Source organism: Lissotriton helveticus, chromosome 11 (assembly GCF_964261635.1).
Source record: "Lissotriton helveticus chromosome 11, aLisHel1.1, whole genome shotgun sequence".
In the NCBI taxonomy this organism is placed as follows: Eukaryota; Metazoa; Chordata; class Amphibia; order Caudata; family Salamandridae; genus Lissotriton; species Lissotriton helveticus.
This window is the reverse complement of record NC_136072.1, coordinates 792,605,460-792,633,282: the sequence shown is the minus strand read 5'-3', so window position 1 is coordinate 792,633,282 and position 27,823 is coordinate 792,605,460. Positions and strand designations below refer to the sequence as shown.

At 44.1% G+C, this 27,823-nt stretch overlaps 1 protein-coding gene across 1 annotated transcript in view; it reads left to right on the top strand.

The window, feature by feature from the left end:
* The window catches only part of TMED4 (transmembrane p24 trafficking protein 4), a 58,143-nt gene extending 31,610 nt beyond the window's left edge, over positions 1 to 26,533 (top strand). Inside the window, exons 2-5 of the mRNA XM_078666763.1 lie at positions 13,313 to 13,413; positions 13,676 to 13,801; positions 19,125 to 19,271; positions 24,272 to 26,533. Coding sequence (XP_078522889.1) covers positions 13,313 to 13,413; positions 13,676 to 13,801; positions 19,125 to 19,271; positions 24,272 to 24,421 — 524 coding nt within the window. The 3' untranslated portion in view covers positions 24,422 to 26,533. The remainder of the gene's footprint in view (positions 1 to 13,312; positions 13,414 to 13,675; positions 13,802 to 19,124; positions 19,272 to 24,271) is intronic.
* The last annotated feature ends 1,290 nt before the right edge of the window (positions 26,534 to 27,823 follow it).

Here is a 27,823-nt window from a genome sequence, read left to right as displayed (position 1 = left end):
TCAGTAACTTCAAAGTTCAGTCATATTTTCCTCACTCAGCTTGATCAATATGTTTTATTAGTGAGAGGCTTTTAAATCACTCCACGGCTTTGTAAGGAGCACAGGGGGAACAACGCTATCCCCGTAAGTGCCACTTAACAACGAATGCCATAGTCATGACACAATGTAAACCTCATTCGAACGCAAGTAAGGACACAAAAGCAAATGGGCAACAACTGGCCAGTGCCGGTAGGCATAAGCTCAGCTACACCCCAATTAATATAAATTACAAAGGGTGCCCACATGATGATACACAGTCTCCCCAATTCTGCCAACATATCAGAGACCGAGACCAGTCTGAAAATCGGAAATATTCCCTTTAGAGTAACTACTGCGCCTTTTAGTGCCCGTTATCTTAAGCCCCATTTAAGAAGAGATAGAAAAAAGATCATTACATAAGATTTCTCACTTTACTGTACATTTCTGAGAGTTCCACAGATTGTGGCACTATTCTGCAAATTCGGTGCCTGGGTTTCCAGGTAGAGTGAACAAATGAAAAAGGACACAATGGAGGAAGTAAGACTGGCACCTCACACGCAGCTAACTACGCTTGATAGCATCACTGACTATTCTGGGAACTCCTGCATTGTGAGGGCACATCAGCTAAGATGCCCCACACACACACTGAGTCTTTGAGGGACAGACACCCAGTGAACATTATCTCCCACACCCTGTGAGTGGGTGTGGCAAGCACCTGTTTCCCCCCTTCCTACACCACCATCCCTCCTTCTTCCCGAGGGGTGTTATGGTCACGGGGCCCTGTCTCCTACAAACTATCTGTCTTCCACAGAAGTCGGTGTTCACTTTTCTTTCTCTGACTTCAAACAGAGCGCATTTATGAGACCAATATACTGGCTAATGTGCGTGTAACGCTCGAGGAAGGCTGCGTATTTCTTTTCTAGCACTCAACAAAATTTAAATGTCTGTTAATGAACTGTGCAGATGTTTCAGAATATATTAGAATTAGGACTGCACAAATGAAGCACATTTTTGGTAATTCTTAAGTGTGGTATAAACAAATATATTAATACTTTTAAAGCAAATCAGTACACTAGGTGATATTTCCACACAGTGTAGTTTGCGCACTGTATACTTTAGTCGGTAAAACTGTATGTCTGTGCAAATGTAATGGTCAAATGTAATTTACGTTGATAATGTGTGATCTGTAATGGCAGTACGCTACCACACAATTTGTATTCCACTTTACCCTACTCCACTCTACACCACTGCACTCTACTCTTACCACTCCACACTATGCCACTCTACTCCACATCTCTGCACTCTACTCCACTCTACGCCACTGTACTCTACACCACTCTGTCTATGCACTCTACCCCACACTACTGTACAATGCACCACTGCACACTACACCACTTTACTCTATGCCTACACACCCTACTCCACTTTTTGGCACTCCCCAACACTGTACTCTGTCACTGCTCTCTAGGTCAATGCACTCTACTCTACCACTCCACTCTGTGCCTGTGAGCTCTTTGCCATTCCACTCTACTCCTCTCTAATCTACTCTGTGCCACTGCACACTATGCCACTGTACTCTGCCTTGTACCACTCCATTCTATTATGAAACACTCTGCTCTGCGCCACTCCACTCTGTGCGTTGAACTCTGACTCTGCTCTCTACTCTGTACCACTCCACGCTGTGCCAGTGCGCTCTGTCAATCCACTCTACACCTTTCTAATCTACTCTGCACACTATGCCACTGTACTCCACTCTGCTCTACCAAGTACCTCTCCTTTCTAGTCTGAAACAGTCTACTCTGCGATACTCCACTCTGTGCCAATGCTCTCTACTCTGCGCGGCTCTACTCTGCGCAGCTTTACTCTGCGTGGATCTGCTCTGCTCCGCTCTGCGCGGCTCTACTCTGCTCCTCTCTACTCTGCGCCAATCCACTTGAAGTCACTCCAATCTATCTGCACCACTACACTCTGACACTGCACTCAATGCCACTCCTCTCTTTGCCACAGCCATCTACCCTGCACCACTCCACTCTATGCCACTGCTCTCTAGTCTACTCCACTTTACTCAAAACCAATGCACTCTGCGCCACTCCATTTCATTCTGTGCCACTCCACTCTACAACACTCTAAGCTACTGTTCACCACTGCACTCTAGGCCAATTCACTCTACACCTCTACTCTACACCACTCTACTCAATGGTACTGCACTCTGTACCTCTCTACTGTTCGCCACTGCACTCTTTGCCACTCCGCTCTACGCCACGCCACTCTTTCCTGCAACACTGCACGCTAAGCCACTGAACACTATGCCACTCTACACCATTGTGTTCTGCGCCACTGAACTCTGCACTGCTACACTCTGCACCACGCCACTGTACTCTGATTCACACCACTCAATGCGCCTCTGTTCTGCACCATGGCACTCCACTGCACTCTACACCACACCTATGCACTCTACCCTCCACCACTTCTCTCTACGCCACTTAACTCTACTCTGAAACAATCTACTCTATGCCACTCTTCTCCACTCTTTCCCATTGCACTCTGACACTGCAGCCTGCTCTGCACCACTCTATGCCACTGCACTTACGCAGTCTACTCTACGTCACTGCATTTTACACCACTTTACTCAAAACCTGTGCGCTCTATGGCACTGTACTCTGCACCACTGTACTATATGCTACTTCACTCTAGCCCACTCTACTACACGACACTCTACAATACTCCTCTCTGATGCTCTACTTAGTTAAAGTCTACAACACTCTACTAACATCTGTGCCACTCAGGACACTACTCCACTCTTTTCTATGACACTCTTCTTCACTCCATTCTGACACAATATGCCACTCAACTCTACGCAACTCTACTTTGCCATTTCACTCTCCCACACTTCTCCACTTTATGCCACTCCACTCTGTGACAATCTTTTCTGCTCTATGCCACTCTACTCTACAACTCTCTACGCAAAATCCTCCATAGCACTCCGCTCTGTTTTACACCGCTCTGTGCCACTCCACTCCCCTATGACACTGCAAGCCACTCAACTCTACGCCCTTTACCTCTCTACATTCTACTCCCATTGACGACACGACACTCCATGAAAATTCACTCCACGCCACTGAACTCTAACCATAACTGAACAACACTTAACAAACAAGCATTTGCAATGCAATAGGTCTCGCATTAGGAAAGTTTGAGCTATTGGTCTTGTAAATGACAAATATTTTATTTATGTGTTGGTTTTGAAAATAGCGAAATTTATAGCTTTGTCATTTACAATGCCAATACTTTTAACTTTTGCAAATGTGACACCTATAGCATTTGTAATGCAACAGGTTTTGTATTTACGTGACTTAGATGTATTGATATTACAAATAACAATGGCTTTTAATTTTTTTACATAATTAATATTTCAATAAAAGCTATTGTAATTTATAATGGCAATAGGTTAAACTTTTGTAAATAACTTTTGTGAAGATAATGTTCAGTGTATTTTATTGTGACGAAAATCCAAGATCAGAAGTGAAATATTAACATCTTTTTGTGACATTTGTAATAAAGCTTGAAACATTGAGAGAACATATTTGAACCAGTTGTTGTTGAATGGTTGCACAGATTGATGCTGTGGTGGTGCTGAGTGATGCTGTGGTAGCGCATAGTGATGTGGTGGTGCTGAGTGATGCTGTGGTGATGCGATAGAGTGAGTGCGATAGAGGGAGTGAGTGCGATAGAGGGCGTGAGTGCGATAGAGGGCGTGAGTGCGATAGAGGGCGTGAGTGCGATAGAGGGCGTGAGTGCGATAGAGGGCGTGAGTGCGATAGAGGGCGTGAGTGCGATAGAGGGCGTGAGTGCGATAGATTGATAGAAGGAGGGCAATAGATTGATAGAAGGTGAAGGTGTGCAATAAATAACTGCTTTAGGGTGGCTCAGTGGGAATAAATAAATATCCAATGTATTTGGTTCTTTGAAAGTGAGAAGAGTCAACGGTGTCATGTGTAACATCCTTGTTTTCTCCAGTGCTCTTGTGTGTCCACTGCGCCCTGGGCTCTCTGATTTTCTTTGAGAAAAGGAGCTTAACCATAAGACTACCCTCATTGCTTTTTGCAAATGTGGAGAAACCTTTTTAAACAAAATAGGTAAACTGCACGCTAAAGGAAAGAAAAACTAGTGGTAAACTTTGTTAGCAGCAGGCAGTTTAACCCTGTGCGCTGCCTTAGGATGAGTCAAACTTTTCACTACAGAAACCTCCGGTCTGTTTCCAAGAAACTGATTAATGACGGGGCTTCTCTTGACATATTAATTGATGCTTGGAAGTTGCTGGAGGGCTGGAACGAAACTGAAAGGGTGAGAAACGCTGTCTATCCGCGCTGAGGCTCCAAGTCTGAGGCCGAACTGTCCTTGAGCGGCCGCCTGGGTAGAGATGTACACCGAGCACCCCGTGCAGGGCATCGCGCTGAAGTATGGCGTAATGGTAAGGAATGCAGGAGTAGCTGTATGGAAGGGGCAGGCACACAATACTTTTTATTTGAAAATGCGTTTTCTTCTAGAACTGTCTCTTGACCCTAGATCACGTAAAAAATGCACCCACTTCTGGTCGGGATCAAGAGTACTTAGCAAAATGTACTTCAGGGGGGAGTCGGGACTCGATGTCCTGTTCTGTACGTCTGGCGTTACTGGGGGGACTCTCAGGAGGTTTGAAATGGTTAAGGAAATGAGCCCTACAACGAGCACGAGTCGAAAACACAAGCGCGGACTCTCGGGTCTCAGATGGGCCCCCTCTGATGCACACAGTACCTTTACAATTGCTGGGACGATGCAGGCAACAGGAGATGTTCTACGGCAGTGCCCTCGTGGAGATCCGGCTGTGGAGGCGCTGCGGTGCAGGGCGTCTAGGCGGGACCTCGAGGGGGTGCTGCGGAGGGTCCGGGTCGTAGGTGATCCTTCGTTGTGGCCCAGGTACCCCAGAGGCAGCGGTGCGGCACGGAGCGGCCTGTACGTCTTCCAAGGTACAGGGCGGCTCTCAGGGCGGCACGGACTCGGGAGGGGAGAAACGGTACGGTGCAGTACGCCTTCACATGTACGCACCGGGCTTGGCAAATCAAAGGGCTGACTTGTACGATGGCGGCCTACGAGCTGTATCTTCTTATTGCTGGCAGGATCCCCGGGGCGGCAGTGCGGCACGGAACGGCCCAGTGCGACTCGTACCGAGTGGCTTCCCTTGTGCTGCGCGGCCCCGGGAGGTGGGGACACAGTGCGCTGAAGTACGCTTCAGGCGTACGTGGCGTACCTTTGTGCCCTGAAGCGGCGGACTTAAGGTAGCAAGCACGAGCCGTACTTTGAATCCTCACATGTGGTGCGGCTTCGGGGGCTGGAGAGTGCGGGCCGTACTTTGCAGGGTACAAGCTTGCCGGTTCGTGGCGGCTTGGATACGGTGGAAATGCGGCTCGAACAGGGGTGAGGGCGTCAGGGGCTGAAAGGTTCTGCTGCAATATCCTTGTGCTGGCGGTGGAAGAAAACGTAGTCTGTAGTCGTGGAAGAATATGGTGGGGGTCGGCAGATGGCGCAGGGCTGACTGACACTGGAGGTGGTGCAGGGTCTGTGTGTGCGCGTGTGTCTGTTTGTGTGCATGTGCGTGTACGCGTGTGTGTCTGTGTTATCCGCTTCCTGGCAATGTGGGACAGGAGATGTGCACGGCATGTGGGTGAACGTGCGCGCTCACATGGGAGAATCCCCTGCGCGTGCCCATCCCCTGTCTCACATTCCCAGGAAGTGGATGACAAAAGATGCTTCGCTGGATGCAGTGCTTTGCACTGCTTACACCAGCTCGACCTAAAAAGGGGTGACCCTGTGTCCCTCAGAACCTGGGTAAGTTTATAGTTAAACAAAAGTGGTTCTGTCGGGTAGAACAAACGTAGGTTGAGGATGCTATTAATGCAATCTGAAACAAAAGCTCTCGAACACACAGCGATTAAACACAGTCCTAGGTCTTAATTAATAAGACAGGAGATCAAAAAGAAACTTGGCGATGAGGTTATTTATATCAGAATTACTTCATTCATTGATATATACACATTACCAAGGTAGACTGTCAAGATCAATAGTAGGTATAAATATAAAGTGCATATAAGTGACAGATGTGCATTGTGCTCAGGTGGTGAACATTATATACAGTGTAAGTATTTTCATATATACAAGTGTTAACAATAGGCCCGATGTTGATTTCAATCCAAAGATTCCTATCTTTCCTAGTATAGAATCCTGGTGGTGCTGGACCTAGAAAAAGCATTGACGTTTCGACCCTTTAGTGTTCCAATGGGTGGTCACAGCGGGTCTTCCTCAAGACAGGTGAGGGGGTGAAGGAAGATTGTTTGAAGACAGTCCTATTGAAGACCGGGTGTCTCCGCATGGATTAATGGGGCACAATGGCCAATTATCTCAAGTACTGGATAATTCAGCATGTGGGAAGGATGGTCCGAGGTCCCATCCAACTCCTGCTAGCAGTCTGACAAAGAAAAGCCAGAAACAGCACACATAGGCACCAGGAAACAGCCATGCATGGACTATGTAAAAAAAAAAAAAATAGCAGCGTCTTTGTTCTAACAGGCTGTTTGATCTTTAGGAGCACTATTTTATACCTTTGCCAGTAGCCCAACAGGAGCTCAGAAAAGAGTCGAGCACCAATCTTAAACGTCTGATTCTCCTCCAATACCCTGAGGGCTCCAAGAGAACCAACCTAATTGAGCCTTCCTAATAGTACAAGAATGAAATAACTTCGATACTGGAGATGAAGGAATGGTCATGGGGTGGACGGTCAAAACATCCACAACCATTGTACGTAGATGGTACTTTGAGAGACAAGACAAAATTAAAAGCCATCTTCCCCACTTTCTCTGACAGAAAAAAATGCCAATGCTGATTACAATATCTCAAAAAGAAACTACTAAAAAAAACTACTCCCAAAACATAGGATGCTAGAAAGAGAGGAAGGAAGACCAAGTCTGACCCTGTGCCTCATGGGAACAGTCCAGCCCGAACTGCCACTGTATTCAAGCAAGCCGGGCTGAAGACGGCTGGAATGCCAGAAACCGGTCCTCGGAAGCTTGTTTCCGGTCCAGGAAAGACATGGCTTGGCAGTTCGGGCTGGACTGTTCCCATGAGGCACAGGGTCAGACTGATTTGCATATGGCCATGTCTGAACTGGGGTGGCAGAGTGGGCTAAAGAACGGTGATGGATTCAACCCAGATCTTTTGACTGGGTGTGAGTGTTTGATTGATTCAGATACTCTGTCCATCACCACCCCCTTTTGTACCGCTTTTGGCCGCCATAAGTGTGGCAGGGTATGCTCCGACGTGAGTCCCTTGCTCACTTTGCCACTGGATTCAAGCAAGCCGGGCTGAAGACGGCTGGAATGCCAGAAACCGGTCCTCGGAAGCTTGTTTCCGGTCCAGGAAAGACATGGCTTGGCAGTTCGGGCTGGACTGTTCCCATGAGGCACAGGGTCAGACTGATTTGCATATGTCTGAACTGGGGTGGCAGAGTGGGCTAAAGAACGGTGATGGATTCAACCCAGATCTTTTGACTGGGTGTGAGTGTTTGATTGATTCAGATGCTCTGTCCATTACCACCCCCTGTTGTACCATCAAATGATATTGGGCACACCTGAGAACATGTTATGAGAACATTGTTGACAAAAACAGTCTAGGGTGTCTGCTGATAAACCTGCAGCCATGTGAATCCAAAAAGACAGGCATACTTGAACCTCCATCCTACACTGCGCAGCATGATATAGCATGGATTCATTGGTCCTGTCCTAGAGAAATGGGAAGCAATGTAGGTTTTTTGTTATCTGTTCTGTGTAAAACCCAATTTAAAAAAAAACCAAAAAAAAACCTGGACTCACAACTCCCCACTAGTGCAACCCGAACCATAGCCCCAGTATACACAGGAATTTAATGTTCTACCTCAAAAAACAAGTGGAAACCTTGAACTGAGGAGAGTTTGTCTGAGCAAAATTGACCACACAACAAAGATTGCAGAATGGATATTGCAGCGTAGCTGGGTGTAGCATGTTTGCAACTTTGCATGCCTTATATCCTTTAGTGCACTCAAAAGTTACCAAAAGAGATTAATAAAACTGCAGTGTGCTGTTTCCTGAGCCAGCCAGTGCCTGCTCCCAGCAATCCATCAACTAATTTATAGAGCGCGCAGCCACTCCTACATGAGTGACCTTGCACTTAGAAACGGCGATCACCTCACCGCTAACCATACGTTCCTGCTCAGAAAGCTATTTCAACCATGTTTTAAGATACTTTCTGCAGAGTCTTTCAGCTCTGATTTTGCATAGAATCGATGGGAGGAAATTCCAAGCTCAGGCTGCTACTTAGGAAAACAAGCATTTGCAATGCAATAGGTCTCGCAGTTACATGAGTTTGAGCTATTGGCATTGTATTTATGTTTTGGTTTTTAGAGCCCAAGTCTAAGGCATTGTCATTTACAATGCCAATAGGTTAAACTCTTGGTAATGCGAGACCTATTGCATTCCAAATGCTTGTTTTGTTTATGAAGTTTTATATAGTACGAACTAGACCCGAAGGTATCGGAGCGCTTTATATGAGCATCAGTTGCATTTCAACCAGACAGATTCATTTGCAAAATGGTAGCTGCGCACATAAAGTTGAAAAAAAAGTGAAAGTACAAATGTATTGTACTGTTGGAAAAAAGAAACTATAAATCCCTACTGGAGGCTTGTAGGTGCAGTTCTGCATGTTAGTCATATCTTTTGTGGCGGGTGCCGTCTGTGCTGAACTACAGTACGCGGGGTGGGGAGAAATAAATCGATGCTGCTTTAGATGCACTCTAGGTGTTGGAAACGGATGATACTACAAACTCTCTTTCAGGCAGAGTCGACGTCTGGTGAAGCAGCGTCGCTGCAGAGCTTTTGATTACCTCTTGGCGCTCCTATGGAAGACTGGGAAGTACTACAAACTCCTGACCAGTGGCACAACTGTCTCTAAAACTATCACGCAGTGAACAACTATGCTGGTTCTCACAGCCAATCGCAAACCCACACTTTGACTCTGCGTATACTAACCTAATGAACAAAAAACAATTATGTCCCTAGTTGTAGTTACACAGCCTCTCTACAGTGACCTCGTTTTGCCACAACCAATATATTGTTTCCTTATACCTTACTGTGGCACCTCTACTTCTGGCTTCTGCTGCCGAGTAGTGGGGGCGGGTCAGGGGGTGTCATGTGAGTCCGGGGACGCAGCAGTGCTGGAAGGCACAGAGCGCGTCGGATACAAAGAAAGTGAAAGTATGGTATGCTGCGCTGTTAAAAAGTATGAAATCAATGTTTGTAAGTTCTTTTTGGTAATGTGCGCATAAGAAAACAAAAGTGCGGCCACCACTTTACATATTTAGCATGGTGTGCACGCTATTATTAAAGTGAAAGCAGGCCTGGCCTGCTGACAACGATTAAAAACAATAAACAAAAGAAAAGCCCGTCCGCCATTATCTCATCTGAGGCGGCTGCTTAAATGAAACCAGACCTAACAAAAAATAAAGTACTGGCACAAACGACAGAACACGGTTGGGACGAGTAGAGTAGAGTAGAGAGGTTAGTGTACTGTTGGGGTGGGTGGGCTAGGAGCCAGGTGGCCAGAGGGAGGAAACGGGTTATGATTTGGACGCAGCGGCAGAGCCTTTGGTGCAAGGAAGGAAGAGGCTGAAACAGCAAAGCCGAGTGGGTGGAGGGTTTAAAGTGATTGAAACTATGGACGCAAAGGTAGGTAGGTAAGTGTGTGTGTTTCGGTTCAGGGTTACAGGAATCCGAGCTGGGTATGCACAGATATACAGTGCAAGGCTACAGAGCAGACTGGTGAAGCCGATAAGACGTGTGGCGCTGGGGGAGTGGTGAGCGGGCACGTTGCTGTTTTTAAACAAGCCCGTCAACTCTGCTGCCGCCTTTTTTTTTGCTGCACATTAAACATTGACGCGCGGGGCTGCGACTGAAAAAAGAATGTTGCTGCCTCTGTAGGCATGAAGGCACCGTGAAAATGTGCAGAGAAAAAACAGCGAGTTAAGTAGCAAACAGTCAGCTAACTAACCTCGACAATACCGGCGTGGCCTGCAGCTCGCACACTCCCTCGCATGAAAGCATGGGAGAGCGCGAGAACAGAAGTGTGCGTTTACCGCCCATGTCTGCTAAAGTGCGGGTTCACACTCATTGTCCGCAATGGGTTTTTAAGCTCGTGCACATCTACTGTCCCACTTCGCAGCCTACACTGCGACAATAGGACTCGCTTCCCGAGCAGCGCTAGGCGCTGCATCGCGAGGCGAGACCTAAAAAGGAGCCTCACAATTTCTGCTTTCATAGCAACCCTGCCTCAGAAGAGCAGAAGGTTCTGAATGGGGAAAAAGGGGAATAGCCCATTAGAGAGATACCGCAGTCCTATGCCATAAAAAATCTCTATGATCCTGGATTAATGTTTTAAACAAAATCCTGGTGGGTAACCAATGCCGCTCCTTCAGATAGAGGGATATTGGTGCCTGCCCAGGGACATTTATTAAGGGCCTGGTAGCTGCATTCTGTACCACCTGCAGCCTTTTCAACAAATATGTTGGCAGACCGAAGTATAAGATGTTAGCATAGTTGACTTCTTGGATCGTAAAAGACCAAAGATCCAACTTCTGCAGCAACCTGAGAGCTAATAGTCTGCTGCAGTCAGTCCTCCAAGTTGAGGGCTAAGCCTGTTGGGGGACTCCGGCCGACAATCTGTGTTCCTTCGAGGAGGGTGAGATCCAAACAACAAGATCTATGTTATTGAGGTTACACTGAAGGTTACTGGTCCGCATCCACTCAAAGACAGCTTCCAGTCAATTCTTGAATATTTTATGTGGCTCAGATGAGACTCTCTCCATCAATGGAAAAAGCTGTGTGTTATCCGCGTACAAAACTGTCTGGACTCCAATAGATTTAACTAAGGGGGCTAAGGGGCGACCGATATTAAACAATTTAGGGTTTTACGATGAACGCTGTGGAACTCAATACATAGTCTCTTTGAAGTCCAAAAAGCAAAGGGCCATCTAAACTGCTTTGCCTCTGTTTCTTGGGAAAGAGCGGATCCATGTCAAGGCCGGACATCTGACCCCAATGTCTTCCAGATGCTGAAGGAGGGTGGAATGTAGCACTGTCAAAGGCTGCCTATAAATCAAGTAAGATCAAGGTAGCCTGTTTTCCCTGGTCAAGCACCAATTTGAAAGAATCCATCGCCTCCACCAGCTCCGATTTGGAACTAAGACATGGCCTAAAGCCGGATTGTGAAAGATGCAATAATTACTGTGCTCCAGATATGCAGAGAGCTGCGCATTTATAATTTTCTCCGACGTCTGGTAATAGAGAAATGGGCCAAAAATGTGTCCGTTGGGTCCTGTCTGCTGATTTTGTGTATTTGTTTAACAGGACCAGTCTTGACTGTCTGCAACACAATAGCACAGTTGCATAGTTGATTTAAAATTGAATTTATCACCTTCGAGATCAATGTTAAGATGCCAGGAGGACAATAATCATCCAGAGAGCCAGATTTGCAGGAGAGGATGTCTTCTTCAGCCTCCTCAAATGAGATCCTAGAGAATTCACTAAGGAGGTCAGACGTTGATCTGACTGCCCACCAGCTTTCTATCTGTTTTGATGACTACAATTTTGATGTTGATTACATTTTTGAGGATCTTGTCTTCAAAAAGTATAGACAGTTCCTTACATAGGGCAGCACATGCAGATCACTCGCCTTATAGAAAGCCTGGCCAGAATTATTTCTGCACAAACCGTTAATCTATGAAGCATTGGCCATTCTGAAAACCACGGGATACAGGCACATACTGGCAGTCCTCCTACAGAAAAAGAGAAAGTCCGGGCCACCATATAGAAAAGTAGACGCGCCCCTTCTACACAAAGATTTACAGGCTTCATTATGCCTGCTACAAACCAAATGTGAAGCAGGACCCATCACATCCAACCTTATTCACCTAGGATGGGGAATCCTTAAGAGGCTGCTATGGAAGACTAGCCAACCAGGCACTCGCTTCACAACAATTGAGAGTGCTGGCACACATCCAGATCTACCAAAAGGAATTTGAGGAGTTACGTCCTGGCTTATTTTGGAAAGATCACACCTAACAGCCATTGTTGACAAATATCAGTGACTTGAAACTACTATAAGTAGATCTGTTAAGATGTCGTCACAACAGACTAATTCACGAAAAAATCTTGTGGATGTTGAATTGCAAGACTGCTCATGATTTGTTCCCTATAATATATGTACAACACAATCCTAAATCAAATTATGTGACACAAAACGATGATGTACCAAAATAAGAGAGGTGATGTGTTTTCTGCATGTTAAGGTAAGGGGCTTATTGTACAACTCTACAGTGGAGTCCCAGCATGCAGCTGAACTATTACAACAGTAGTGTAAAGCTGTATGGTTATATGTGAGCCATTCAAGTCACGTCAGTACTTCCTGCAGCTTCATGAATTGGGAGTGTTTAAATTCACATCTTGTATGTTTTTAACCAAATACATTTTGAGAGATTCTACCACAAATGTGCTTTCATTGCTACCTTTTGGGAAATTCTACCAAAAATGTACTGTTGCATGTTGCCCATGCAATAGTGACTGCTAAAAGAGAGCGCAGCAGAAAACGAAACAATGATGCAACCAGTTTATAGTCCTATCTGCAAACAATGAAGGGGTTTATGACATAAGGATACACTGTAGGCACAGCGAGCATAATGCTGGAAAATGGGAATTGAAGTGTTTCCTTAAAGTAATTCATATCACAAGAGGTTGCAAGGTGGGGGTGGCGGATGCCCTTTCTTGGTATCCAAATGTATCTCCACACCACACAGCCTTCAAACGATCCGTACACCATGTATTGTTGCACTGTCCTTTTCCGCTATCATCAATGTGCATACAGTGATTGTAGTTAGGATTGACAATATTAATAATTTAGCTTTTGATTCCTCATGTGAGTGATTTCATATTGGACTGTCACTGATTATCGAGAACAGTCATTGCCATAGAGGTAGACTGTCATATCAGTTTAGCTGGTGAGCGTAGATCCGTTAGACATCTGTTTTTTTTTTTCCCTCCTCCTATTTTGTTTTTACAACAAGTGGGAATATAATGCAGCCATTGTGACCAGTAGTTATTCGTACGTAGACCCTCCTTTTAGGTGGTCCTGCTGATGTTGTAGATTTTACAGTATTGATTTTTGTCTCCATGTCCTGCAGGGAATTACCGTACACAGCTTTGGGATAAACAGACCGAAGCGTTTCTGCCTTCGACTCCTGGGCTGGGAATGCATGTTGAAGTGAAAGATCCAGACAGCAAGGTAAAGCCATGGAATCCTTCTCACCCATAGTAACGGGAAGTTGAGGATGGAGTACCTATTGGGTTGGTATGCTTACAACACAAGAGGCTTCTGTGGGGAGAGGAGGGTGGTTGTTTTGGGTAGATTTTCTGGTATGGAGTGCCTTTTACTAGGAATTACTCCTATTGAGAGATATTTTATGTTCCGATTGTTCCTGTTGAGGGTGGTGTAGAGTTTCTTTCTTGCTCATCTGGTAATTGTTATTCATGCTCTCCCCGTACAGATTATCATGTCTCGACAGTACGGCTCTGAAGGACGTTTCACCTTCACCTCTCATACCCCTGGGGAACACCAGATCTGCCTGCACTCCAACTCCACCAAAATGTCATTTTTTTCTGGTGGGAAGCTGGTAAGTAAATTTCCTGGCTATTGGGGTGTGCAGTCTGGACAATGAATGCTGTAAGGGGGTAATGTGTCGTTTCTACAGGATTAACTTCAATGGGATTGGGCCTATAGAATATGTGTGAATTTCTTAGATTTGGATGGCCATCGTTTGTGGGGCACACTTTCCACCAAGAAAGGCTTGCTGGAAGCAGAAGGGAAGGATTCTTTCTTCTGTTGATCACCTGCGAAAGCCAAATATATGGCTAGCCGCAGGTATCTGTGAAAGCATCTACAAAAATAGCCTGTCCTGTGTGAAGAGCATCCCATATCACTGTAAAGGCCAATAAACAATCCTTAAAATGCCTGTTAAATATTTTACTTTTGCAAACTTTCCCTTTCCCAGCCATTTAGCCGGCACCTATTCTTCAGTATTCTTTTAAGTAGTCAAACATAACACAGACATTCATGAAACCACATGTAGAGGCCCAATCTCCCTCCAGAGGAAAAACCACGAGTGTTGGATCTCATCGAGAGAGAGAGAGAGAGACCACACCACATTTGTTTAGTGAAATTCCCAGCAAGTCACTTGTGAATTCTTTGAGTGGCCCAGAAATCACTGAGTGGGAGGGGTTATCCCAAAAACCTGCACAGCAGTTCTCAGCGGAAAAAAACGGGAAACCCATGCTAGGGCCAACAAACACTGCAGACAACTTACAGCCAGTAAGTCATAACGCCACTTTTGTGGACACCCAATCAAAGGAGGACATCCATCAGTCGGGCTACACTGAAGACCTATTCTAAATCTATACCAATGTCTTTACACATACCCTGCAGAATGGGTCAGGCTGCATTAAAATCAAGAGTAACGTGTTTTTCTTAAACGAGACACACCTCAACTTGGCAGGGTACCAGATTGCTGCATCAGACCCTTCCACTGCAAGGTCTCGCCTGATCTGCTGTAGTGTCTGCCTTTTCTGCGGCACAACTGTATTGAGATGGTGGAAGAGCAGGACCCTGTGCTCAGAAAGATGCCATGTTTCCTTCATACGGTCACCTTCAGAAATTGTCTTCTCTATAGAAGAATTCAGACTTCTAAGATTCCAGCCACAACTTCTTTTAAATCCTTGCCTTCACACAGTACCCTAGGCCTCAATATGTGAAGATTCGAGTCCCTTGCTGGTGCGACAACCCCCGCCTTTATATCTCCTACTTCATAATAGATGGGATTGCACAGTCCTTGTGTTCAGTGAGATGCTCCTGCTCCTTGCTCAAGTCATGCATTTGTGAGGGTACTTTCCTTGCAAATGGAGAAAACGTTTTCATCCAGAGTCAGAGGCTAGGAAGCTACAGCTTAGGATGATTAACACGAATAACTCCCTTTTTCCTCTAGGCTTTGTTTTTCTAGTTATTCTCCATCTTTAGAGTAATAAAAGGCTCTGTCAGATAAATCCAAATCACCAGGGGTCTTATCCCTCTAGGACTGACTTTCACCATGAAACCGGTGTCTCCCAAGCAGAGAAAAAACGAACGTCTGAGTCATCTAAATTGTTGCTGCTGCTGATCCATGGTCTTGCTTTCCTATGGCACAATTGTCATGTGAAATTTGAAGTCTGTCCACGGTTGGTTTTGCTAGAGCCCTGACCCTTCTGTCCCACTAGGCACATGTGCAAAGTTATCAGGAATAATCACAATAACACATTCTGTGCATAACCACTTTGCATTTTATCTGAATTAATTCATTCCAATATATTCCTCTTTTCAAATGTACAAAATGGCTGTTTGCAATGGGTGAAATATATAGTGCTCATGTGACACAGTGAAAAACAATGTGTGCAGTATATACAAGGTGGTTCAGAATTTATATACAAGAGCAAGGACAAGGTTTCTGATGGCCAGACACATAACCATGCGCCCTGATGGCTATTAATGCTCCTTTCGGTATGCAGGGCCTCTGCCCCGGACTGGCCATAGCCGGCACCGGGCAATCCCCCGGTGCGCCGCAAGGGTGGGGGCTGGTTTTGAGCCCCTGGGGGCCGATTTTGTTAGAGAGACGTTTTTGCAGCATAGCTGCAAAATCGGCCCTGCAACAAAATCGGCCGAAAACCGGCCCTAGCAAAGCGCTCGGCGGCACCTCCAACCCCCCCGAGTGGGGGCTGGCCGAGCACTTTTCCAGGGCCGGTTTTGGTTCCCAGTCCGGCCCTGCAGGGCCTTGGTTGGTCTGAGCCTTGTTGTATCGTCGACGTTTCAACCCATGATGTGCTCCCTTCGGTAGTCACTACGGGTCTTCATCAGGTGGCGGGGGATATTTGGTTACAGCCTAGTCTGGACCAGAACTTGTTCTGGCTGCGTGTGCCCCAAGTGGCGCCTGGCGGAAAATTCTGCAAGGACCTTGGAATTTGGGGGTAAATCCCTCTGCGTTGTAGCAGGACTGATGAATGCTCTTCTGTAGCTGACTTACTGCACCCTTCAACGTAGACTCCAGCTATTCAAATGCCCCACACCATGTCCTGATGAAGACCTGTAGTGACTACCGAAGGGAGCACATCGTGGGTTGAAACGTCGACGATACAACAAGGCTCAGACCAACCAAGGCCCTGCATACCAGAATGAGCATTAATAGCCACCAGGGTGCATGGTTGTGTCTGCCCATCAGAAACCTTGTCCTTTCCCTTGTATAAAAATCTTGAACCACCTTGTATATACTGCACAAATTGTTTTTTCACTTAAGCACATATGTCACATGAGCACTCTATATTTCACCCATTGCAAACAGCCGTTTTGTACCTTTTTGAAAAGATGAATATATTGGAATTAATTAATTCCGATAAAATGCAAAGTGGTTCTGCACAGAATGTGTTATTGTGATTATTCCTGATAACTTTGCACATGTGTCTAGGCGTGTGTGATATCCATGCCCTATGAACATTTGGGCTTTGCGACACTTTGTGCGCTTAGGAAATAACTTTTGAGAACCTGACAGAACCACTTTTTGTTAATAAACTTTATACCCAGGTTCTGAGGGACACCGGGTCACCCCCCTTTGTTATTGAACCTTCTGTCCCACTAATCACATGCTGAAAGATACTGAGCCTCTGACCTGATCAAACTCTGTTTTGCATCGCACACCTTCCATCCACAGAGGGTTGAGCTCCCGATGCTTATGCAAGCCTTGAGGAATCTGCAGCTCTCATTTGCCAAGGTTCTGAGCAGACAGCGCCATCTTGAACTCCTTGCCCAGCAACATCACCTTGCCGCACAATCTGGTTTGAGAGCTGAAGCACCTCCCATGCTGCAACTTCACCTGGCAAACCAATGTCACTGGCATTACAATGTTCCAATACTAATTCATTTGGACACTGGGTGTTCCAAACCCTCCTCCACCCCGATTTCATTTTTATTATTCTTTTTTTAGGGGGAAATCATTTTTAAATGTGATGTTTTCGACACAAACTCCTCAAGATAAATGTTAATTTATGTATTGCTCATACAGATTCTTTCTAGTTTGTGCATATTTTTGTCTGATTGTTTTTCAGCTTAAATATACAGCAGCCCCGATTACGAGTGAGTCGGTGTTTGTCGACGGCTGTGTACATCTCTTTTTATTCAGGAGTTGAAGTTGAGTTTGGTATTTACTGCTTTTGGTAATTACCTTATGCGTTAAATATCTTACCCTTCATTAAATGTCGGCATGTCAAACATCCCGGAATTTTACAAGGGAAAAGTGTACAGTATTTACTGTGCCAATCGCATTTTGATGCAGTAAACCCCAAAATATTCATGTAAGCCCTCAAACTCTTGATGAGTGCTATTTATTGCCCCTAAGAAATAACATACCACAGGGTATCGTTGTTTATCTGTCTTTTTTAGAAGCACCTGGATTCCGAGAAACTCCAAATATGTGTCCGGGATTGTTTGTATATACTGGAAACTCTTTGATTTTCTTGCTTTCTTGTGCAAAATGGGCAGTACTGTTCCTCACTGTCAGTGGTTGTGTGTTCTTTAGGTATAAGTGACCCTTTTTTGTTTTAACACAGTTTGAAATTTAATTTCTGGTATTGTATTTCTTTTTTAAAGTAAAATTACCTCAAGCCCGATGAACAGCAGTTTTGAGGTTATAAAAAAAATGTAACATGATTTTTCAGAGAATTTAACAGCGTATCTAGTAGACTCAAATCACTTGCGGTTTTAAAATGTATCCTAGGAATTTATGAGAGTACCTGCTCAAACACGTTTGGAGTGTCTTGCGCCTACCACCCATACGTATCTTTTTGGGAGGTAAAGCATTGGTGGATTTTTCTACCGTCATGATTACGCTGTAATTTTCAGCCAGTGTAATCTACAACTTCTTTTGCAAGCTCCCATGGGCATACTTCACATATTTTGCTGGGATTGTCAGTGCCACCAGGTCACACAGCTGCCTTGTCCACCCATGGTTTAACACCGTTACATTACTTTTGGGTCTTTGGGACATCCGGTTGACCTTAGCACAGATAGCTTTTCTATCACAAATCACACTAATTTACAGAAAGTCACATGCTTGCAGTAATTTGAGCACAGTGCAATTACCATGCAACCATGCAGACCACTGCTACATTATCTATTGAGTTGTAGGCTTTTTTATGCTTAACTTTAGTCAGAGCTTGGGTTCTTAAGTGAGCAGGTCCTGATAGCAAGGATTTTTATGGTAATCGCCCTCATCAGAGACTTGTTCACAGGAGAGTTGAAAATGCTTTTAGCTAGTATAATAGTCTGTTAAAATCAGTTATCCATGTGAAAGAACTTGTATATGGGTCTTGGGGGACAAGTGTTCACACAGCTTTTGTTAGGAAGCAATTGCAGCAGGTTTGGCCTTTCAAGATTCACTAGTCATATGACTGTTGTGCTACATAGTGCTCTGTCACCAATTCCTCTCTACACAGAGAAGAGTAGGGCTTTTACTTTAGTTACACCTGGCCCACACGTTGCATTCAGTGCCTTTACAACTTATCTAATTCAAGGCTCTGGTAGTGACACGGGGGGTTTCGTGTAAAGCTTAGGGGAATAGCTCCACTACAGACAAGTGGTATTAGGTCCAGAATACAGTGTCGCATAGGGTATGTGGAAAGTAGTCAAGTCTGTTACAGACTATGAAATTTAGGGAGGGTTTTCGGTATACCGGTGAGAGACTGCAGAATGTCACAGACACCTGTGCTGACTGCCTCCCAACTGAGAAGGTTTTATACATCCTTTTCTTACTCATGATGGCCTCACCCAGAAATATTCAGTAAGGATGTGGCAAAAAAGAATGTGAATGCTCAGAATCTGAGATATCAGTTTGACAGGAGTCTCTATTTATCTCCCTTAAACAGAGGGTACATTTGGACATCCAGGTTGGAGAGCATGCAAACAACTATCCTGAGATCGCTGCGAAGGACAAGCTGACTGAGCTGCAACTGAGGGTGCGGCAGCTGCTGGACCAGGTGGAGCAGATCCAAAAGGAGCAGAATTACCAGAGAGTAAGTTTGTTTTACGATGGTAGAGTGAGGCAACCAGGGGTGTGTGGTTAGGGAGTAGAGCCTTAGACTGGCTGAGTTCCTTTTAAATGGATTGCTTGTGGAGTAACTGGCAAAGCTGTGGTACAAGGATTCCTGTCTGACATTCCTTCTAGGATAGGAGGCCTCTTTGAATCGAGTTAACAACTCATTCCATAGAATGGGGACTACCAGGTCTAATTCCTTATCTTTCTCCCCCTTTCTGTAGGAAATAAGTGGCCCAAATGTTCCCACATTTACCATCCACTTGATGCACATGGGAGCCCTCAACTTTCAAGCGTGGTGCGGGAGTGCTGATTGGGTTTAGCTTGGGGCTCAAGTTCTAAAAAAAGAAGTGGGGGTCGGTCTCACCAAGTTAGGCAGAATGGGTGTGACATCACAACCCAGAACATCACAGGAAGTTACATCAGATCTTAAGACCTCACAAATGTTTAGCAGGTCTATCATTAGTATATTTGAGCACTTTGCAATATTTAGCAAATTGCGTTTTGCATTGGGGTTGTAACAAAATATTGACGCAACTCTGACGCAAAATCAAGGCTTCAAATTGTACATTTACGTTTATTTAAACCCTGCCACAAAGAAATTGGAAACGAGGAAAAATGTGGCAGTAAATCTGCCCTGCTTAATTGGTTACAATGTCTGAATTTAAAAATATCGTATGGGTTAAGGCACCTGCTGCAGAGAACTTTGTATGCCAGCTAAATATTAGGGAATAATAGTGATGAAATCACTCTGTAGGATAACGTATTTGCTGGAGAGATCGTTTTTTGGCCTAGTACTAGTTTCGAATCAAAGGAGCATAAATGGTTAATATGCCTCCTGCAAAACACATTGTGTAACTAGCCTTTTACATAAAATAAAAATGTATAGTGTATTACTGCTTTTAAGAAATGGGTCCTTTTGTTAATTGCAGTTCATACATTGTAATCCTTCTAATATAGCACAGTGAGGTATGAACGACCTGTGACTCCTATGCCTTGTAACTCTCACTGTCTTATGTAACACATCCTTTATATTGCTATTCACACATGATTTGTTGTCAATGTACGATCTGTACAAGTGATGTAAAGTGCTCAGACACTCTGCATTGGCATGAGTAGTGGCACTACTCATCCCAATGCAGGGCGTCAGACCGTTTTACATCACACGTTCATAAATACCAATTTTAATACCACTATTTTGCTTTATTTCATTTATAGCACTTTGACACTACTGTAGTGCTAAAGTGCAATAAAAGAAATGTAAACAATAGTTGTATTTAAATTATTTGTGTAAATACTGGGGAGACCAACACCTCTGACAGTGTATGCACGTCTCTTATATACAGTGTCTGACAAAGTCAAAAGCATTTCTCTCTTAAGTACCTGTAAAGTGATAAGATGTGAGCCTTTGTTTTCCCTCCATTGCATCTAGGTGTGGGGCTCCCGATAGCTCCAAGCCAGGATACTGCAACAAAAAGAGGCCTTATTGCACGTTAACGTTGGCTTTCGTTATGGGCACAGCTGTAATCTGATAAGCCCTTTCCCCGCCTGCACGCTACTCTGAACAAAAGCAGACCACATGCAGGTGCTGCTGAAAGTGTCCTGGTCTCAGAAAGTTACACAGGGACGAGTTCAGCATATTTATGTGGGGCCCAACCTCTTGGCATGGTAGATGGAGTCTACCCTCTGAAAATAGTGGGGAGGCAGCATCTACCCGCGTCTACCCTCGACTCAAGCCATGGTTTAGCTTTACCTGTAGGGAGATTTTTCTGTCCCTTCCTATTCCACCTAGTGCGCACCCACCCCCACCCCCGATTCCCCCAGCCCCCGATTCCCCCCCCCCCCCCCCCCAACCCCTACAGTGCCGCAGTACATGCTTGTGAGTTTTGGCCCCGTGTCTCAAGCTGTGGAATTATCATATTCGGAATTTGAGGACCTAATTCTGGGCCCTGAGACGCCAGTAAACTCGTAGTCTGATGAAGGGGTATGCTCCTGGGGATAGCACTCCACCATTTTCTTAATGGAGACGACAGACCTCTAAAATGATGTTCTCCTTCTTTCCCTCTCTGAGAGCAGAGGAGAATAGGAACGTTTCAGAAATTAGTTAAAGATGAATCCCCTTTTATTCTTATCAAATCAATCGCACATAGTCAATCTCCTTTTTGATTTCCTTTAGTTCCTCATAAGATATTGAGAAACGTTTCTTGGTTTTGTTTCTGTGGTGTTTGTAAAACATGTCAAACAGTTTCCTGCTTTGATAGCGCAACTCATGCGAGTGTTTGTCTCTGTGCTTTCTTTTGAATTATAATTATTGGGTTTCATATCCATTTCCTCAGAAGTAGGCAGAGTGCTAGATTTCATTCACATGCTAGATTTCATCCCCCTTGTTTTTCAACTTAGTATAAATTGAGTAAAACAGATAAGGACCATACACAAAAATCATGAAGATCATGCATACTAATGTTGGTAAAAATAGTAGAAATGTTAAAACAAGCATATTCCATATCTTTAATTTATTTAGCAACAGTAACTTTTTGATCAAAGATATTGTACATCGCATCACTGGCAGTACATAGGTAGCGAGTGTGCAGTGTTTAACACGTGCAGGAGAAGTAAGAGTTGGGTTTGAGTAAATTGTGCCAGTGTACGAGTTTGATTGGCGTAGGCAACCCATCTTATAGGTAAAGGTACAGGGAGGTAAGAACTGTACATATTTACATCCATGTGGATCTGTTATTATTCATGTTTTTTCAAGTACCGGCATTAGATGAAGGGTGCCTAGAATGTTCGTCAATTCTAGATCTTTGCAGGGTAAATTTTCGGTATGATAAAGTACTTTATGCAGTGTGTGTGGCGTGTGTAGGGTCTTTGCACACATGCTGCAGGTTGTATTGTGTTGTGTATATAAGTTCTGATGATGTATCCCATGTTTCAGATTTGTTAGGCAGGTTAGGATGAGTTTATCATGCAGGTTGTGGCAGATGTAAGGTGATTTCAGATTGAGTTCAGATGTTGGCGTTCTTTTTGGGGAGTGCCTGATTGTGCATGCATGTGGTGCGGCATATGACTGGAAGTGAGGCAGGTTGGAACCATCATATCTTCTGCAGATTGTGCATATGGAGATGGATGCAGATCTTGCTTCAGGTGCAGATATTCTGTATACACGGAGCTTTCTTATGGTTTCAAAAATGTGTTCTATGTGTGCAGAGTGTATACAGATAACTATGTACAATTGTGGGGTGTGTTTGCAGCATTTGTGATGTGCCTATTGAAAGTATGATATGGGTGTTTGATAGTCGGCTAAATACCTTTGTGAATCTTTTTCTTTGTTTAAACAGATTGTATTGCATTTATCAGTAATCACATGCACATCATTCCATTATGTCATCTTGCAATGCCAATGGGCCGCCTCACTCTACGTTGTGGGGAAACATCCCAGATTGATAACATCTGCTTCAAACACCCATAGCCCCAACTCCATCATTGTAAATATCTGTGTGTGTGTGTTGTGATAATAGGTTTTGAGTTGGAGACTGGTCATGAATGTTTTCAGATATATAGTTCCACTATGTCGTTGTTTGGTGCTCAGAATGAGCACATCTAGTGAGGACAGGAAACCCCTTATTGAAGAGGTCTGAGTGTTTCGTGCTTTGGCTGTTGTGTGGCTGAAAGTATTTAGATGCAGGACAGAGTTGTATGGCGTGATGATTCATATGCAGATATATATGGTGGTAAGGTCACATGTCCTGCAAGACTTGTGGGTATTAAGTTACTTGCAACCTAGTTGCCGTCTCATCGTTTTTATTTGCCATAATGTTTCACGAGCCTTATGTCTTGGAGGCTATCAAGGTTTTTCTCAACGCATCTTGGATTTATCATCACTTAGTTGTTTTCTTGTGTGACCGCTTGGGTGTAGGAGAGAATACCAGGGTGTCCGTTGGGTGAATATATGAATTGTACATGTTAAAGATGTAGTGATTGCGAATTATTGTCAAAGTACTCTGCATGTGACAGAATAACTCGTATGTTATTTATTATTTTTCTTTTTGTTGATTCGTTTTGTAATATCCTCTGTGTCCCCATTCCCTGTGTGCTTGAGCTGGTGTCTGCAAGGCTGCGATTGAATGTTGTAACGGAATGGTGCGTGTTGAATCAAAGCCTGTAGATGTAGTTATATCAGGACCATGTTTATGTGGCTGTTCCACTGCAGTTTTGCCTGTATCTAAGTGCTGTATTTAATGTGTTACTGTGAGTCAATTTAGTGGTACTCAATTTATGGACTTCACAAGGATGTAGGGCAGATAGGGCCTTGTTGGGATTCGATCTTGTAGCCGCATCTCACACCAGATGTCTGCAGCAAGCCCTTAGCTTTATGAGTCATCTTGCTTCTAAAGGAGGTAGTACAAGCTAAGCCAACTTTCATTCGAGTCAAGCCCATACTCTGTCCTTACCCAAGAGAAACAAATACTTTAATCACCATAACGTGGCACATACATTGTTGGTGCCTATATCGCCCACTTGCACCCATGATGGCCTATGCAAAATGTTAACATGGTCAGGGTCGGGTGAGATTTTTGGTGGGTCCTTTCTGTTTTAGCTTGTATCCAAGTGCATTTAGATAACTGTATTAACACTGGCCAGAGCCCCGCAACACCAACTCTTTTGAGCTAAAAAGAGGACCATTACCGAGCCTCTCCCACCTGGCCAGCTGGATAGCTCTGCACGGTCTCTCCAAATGAGGACCAATACGCACACTGTGGTATATACATCTGTGCAATCTTGAGCAATAAACTCTTGTGTTTGATGTGGACTTAACCTAGACTTGTTACAAACCAGTAGAGACTAAAAACTTGCCACCGCACTAAGTAAATGTACAAAAAAAATACTGATAAAATAATGCATGTGCCTAAAAACAGATTTGTATTTCTGGTCTTTGATTGAAAAAAATGTGCCTGCTAATGGTTTTGTTTTCCTTTGCAGTACCGAGAGGAGAGGTTCAGAATGACCAGCGAGAGCACCAACCAGCGGGTACTGTGGTGGTCTATTGCACAGACCGGTATCTTGATCCTGACTGGATTATGGCAGATGAGGCACCTTAAAGGCTTCTTCGAGGCCAAGAAACTGGTGTAGGGTCCCCCTTCCTTCTTGTCCCGGCGCATTTTTCCAAGAGCCGCCTGCAGTACTCCCCTTTCATTACTTTCCTACCCTCTTGGGCCAGACGATATTTATTTGCCCAGGTCCAGCTGTTCAACGCTCAGCCAATGGGTCATCATCTTTGCATTTTTAACATTGTTTCACATTTTTGAAAATTTTCAGAAGAAATTGTTCAAGGCTACATCTTTGTCTGCCAGATCGGATCAGCAGTTTATGGCAGGGCAAAAGAACCTTGCAGAAAGTACAGCTGCTGTGCTGGGTACATGTGAAAACTGGCAGTGGAGGTCTTCAGTAACAATAGAGGATGCAATATTTATGTGCGGAGCCTGTACAACTAGACCACCCTTTGTGGCTTGGAAACCCGGAGATAGGTTTTAAAAAAAGAAGAGGGCAGATATTTTTTGGTAACATTCATCGTTGGCTATTTATGGATCGATTGTGTGTGTTCAGGAAGAGTTTCAGCCGGGGTCTCTTTCTTTACATTTCTTCTGGACCGTAATGTGTCGATTATTTTGAATCAAAGTTTATTTTTGTTTTGTGGTCGGTCAAGTACAATTCTAGGCTTTTGGTGACTTGCAGTGATATCAGAAAACAGAGCTCTACCCCTCTGAAGAATGTTCCGCTCCTCTTATGTCTGCTGCTGTCAATGGCCTGTGGTTACCATCAAAATGAGTGGCTTTCCAAAACTGAATAAAATCCTTGAGTCATCCTGTCATGCGCTGGTCTGCTTTTTGGAGTTGGGGGTTTATGGAGGGAAGGACAAGGAGAGTTTGACACCAACATATGTTCAACTTGTGTTCATTTTATAATTCCCTTCCCTTTTAAGCAAAATTATTTTTTCTTCCTTTATATGATGATCCAGGTTCAACATCTTTATTTGGAATAAATTATACTTGGGTACGCGCAATTTATTTTACGGATTTAGCTTATGTGAGTGTACCTTTTTAATACCACTGAGATGGGATTTGAGGTCAGGGTACGCTTGTGGAAGAGTGTGACCTCTCATGCTGTCTGTTTTGTCCTTTTCTGGACTCATAAATGAATTGGCGGGTGCTTCCCATAATGACCAATCAACATGTGCACTGAGGCAGCCTCAACTCATTTATTATAGCTTCCTGATTCCCTTCTACTGTAGAGTTTATTTATTCAAAATCAGAGCCTAGAAGCCAGTTTGCAGGAAATGCCTCTTGAGTATGAAGACCTTCGAATTCCTGCAAAAACAAAACCATCGAGCCCTTCCATAACTCAAACATTTCACGATATCCCCATGCAAACCACATTCAGCTGTATTCCTGATGTCAGCATAAGTCAATCCCGCACAATGAAATATTATTGGTTAAGTCAGTGCTCCCTTCGGAATTGAACTTGAAGGCAAGCATTTGATTGCGGATTACCGAAACATGCTTGGCTACAGCTCATGCTGTAGATTTGTTGTACACCACTGCATAAAGAAAACAAATGTGCACACAGGATGAATAATCAATTGTGGTTACGTGGCCGGGACAGAGTGAAAAAAGATACACCTTAGAACCTTTTGAAGCGGAAAAATATATGCATCAAATTTTTCTTGCAATAATAGGAAGTGAACCAAACAACAATACTATGTCTTTCTTTTTAATTCAAAAATGAGATCCAATCGGTTTGCTCCATTCACTATCGTGCAGATGGCAAGAGTTGCACTCTGTTTTAATTTTGTTACAACTTTATATTGAGAAGGGGCATCGAGATGTTACTCGTACGATAGGTTTTGCTCTACTATTTTGAGTTTTGCATTTATTTAATGACATTTTGCCGGGGTATCTCAAGCATAATAGGTTATTTTAATATATATCTATACTTCTTTCATATTTATCTACACTTGTTGATAGACAAGGTGGCCTTCCTAGAAGTTGGCATCTGATTCTGAATGTTTCTGTTCTCTATTGTGATTTTTAAAAATCAATAACTTGATGTTTGGTACCATGACTTCCTCTGTTAGTGATTGTTTTCCGGCTACCTGTCAAGCTTTTCAGTTACGTTTGGACTTGTAATTAATACATTTTTTTCCTCGTTTTGAAGTGAAATAAAATGTGTTCTGGTAACTTTTAATGAGCTTTTTTCTTTTGTTTTTTTGGTCGATTGTGAAGCTTAAGTCCACCCCCTGTTTTACTTTGCATGTCTCGCTCCCCAAAACTTACCAATATAGGGGGGGGGGCATCAGTCTATGGCGCTAGACAGTGTCCAGCCTTTGCGATGAAGGTACTGAGGTCATGACCAGACACACAAACTGAATCTCAGAATTGATATTAAAATGTATGTATATGTGTGTGTGTGTGTGTGTGTGTGTGTGTGTGTGTGTGTGTGTATATATATATATATATATATATATATATATATATATATATATATATATATATATATATATATCCTACTGGCGGTCGCCAGTAGGTAGTTATAGTTAGGATTGTTTTCCATAGGGAAATCGCAACATTCTATTGGGAATAACTTTGACGCCGGTTGAGGAATCTGCCTGAATTTTTCCTCAACTTTGCCTCGCGGCTCTCCGCTCCTGGGGGGGATTCGTCAAGCGGGGCTGAGATAAAATGGGGGTCCCAAAACGTGTTTTCCCCATGTTCATTTTCATAGGGCGGGCGGTCTCACTTTTAGCTCGAACGGCTGAATGGATTTTCACCAAACTTGGCAAAATTGTAGGGACTGGTAGCCCGATGTGCCTTTGCTATGTCTCAAGATATGTGCTCCAGAGGATTTTGAGTAATTTAGGTACCCAAAAATTTATATATCTATAGCCGCGCCCCGGTACGCGTACCGGGGAGCGCTCCGGGCGCGCCACGCGACTTGTGCACGGAAAGCTGATTGGCTCTCGGGTGTCTGTAAACATCGAAACAGTCCGGAGCGGCCGCCATCTTGTGTCTCGGTAGGATCGAGACACAAGAGGTGGTAAAAACAAAGGAGGAAATAATCAAAAGGGGGCAGGGTAGACCCCCCCCTGACCCCCTAGGTTTGATGTGGGGGCCATAAAAGGGTCCCGCGGGTCAAAACATTTTTTACATTTTTTTTCGATTTTCGCGGGGGAGTGCCCGGTACGCGCCCCGGGGAGCGTACCGGTACGCGTACCCTTTAGAAAAAAGATTGACAGATTCTTTAAAACTATAGGTTTATTTTTATAAATTAAAAGTAGTTCTAAAAAGAACTGTTTTTTTATTCTTTTTGTTGTTTTATATTTTTTATTGTTTTTTGGAACATTTTTTATTTTTTTGGCTTTTCTGAAGTTTTATATTTTTTTGTATTTTTTAAGGGGAGAAACAAAAAATAGGGAATTCTAAAGGGCTCAACAGGAGCAACAAAAAAGCGGAAAAAATCAATGTTTCTTTGGGCACT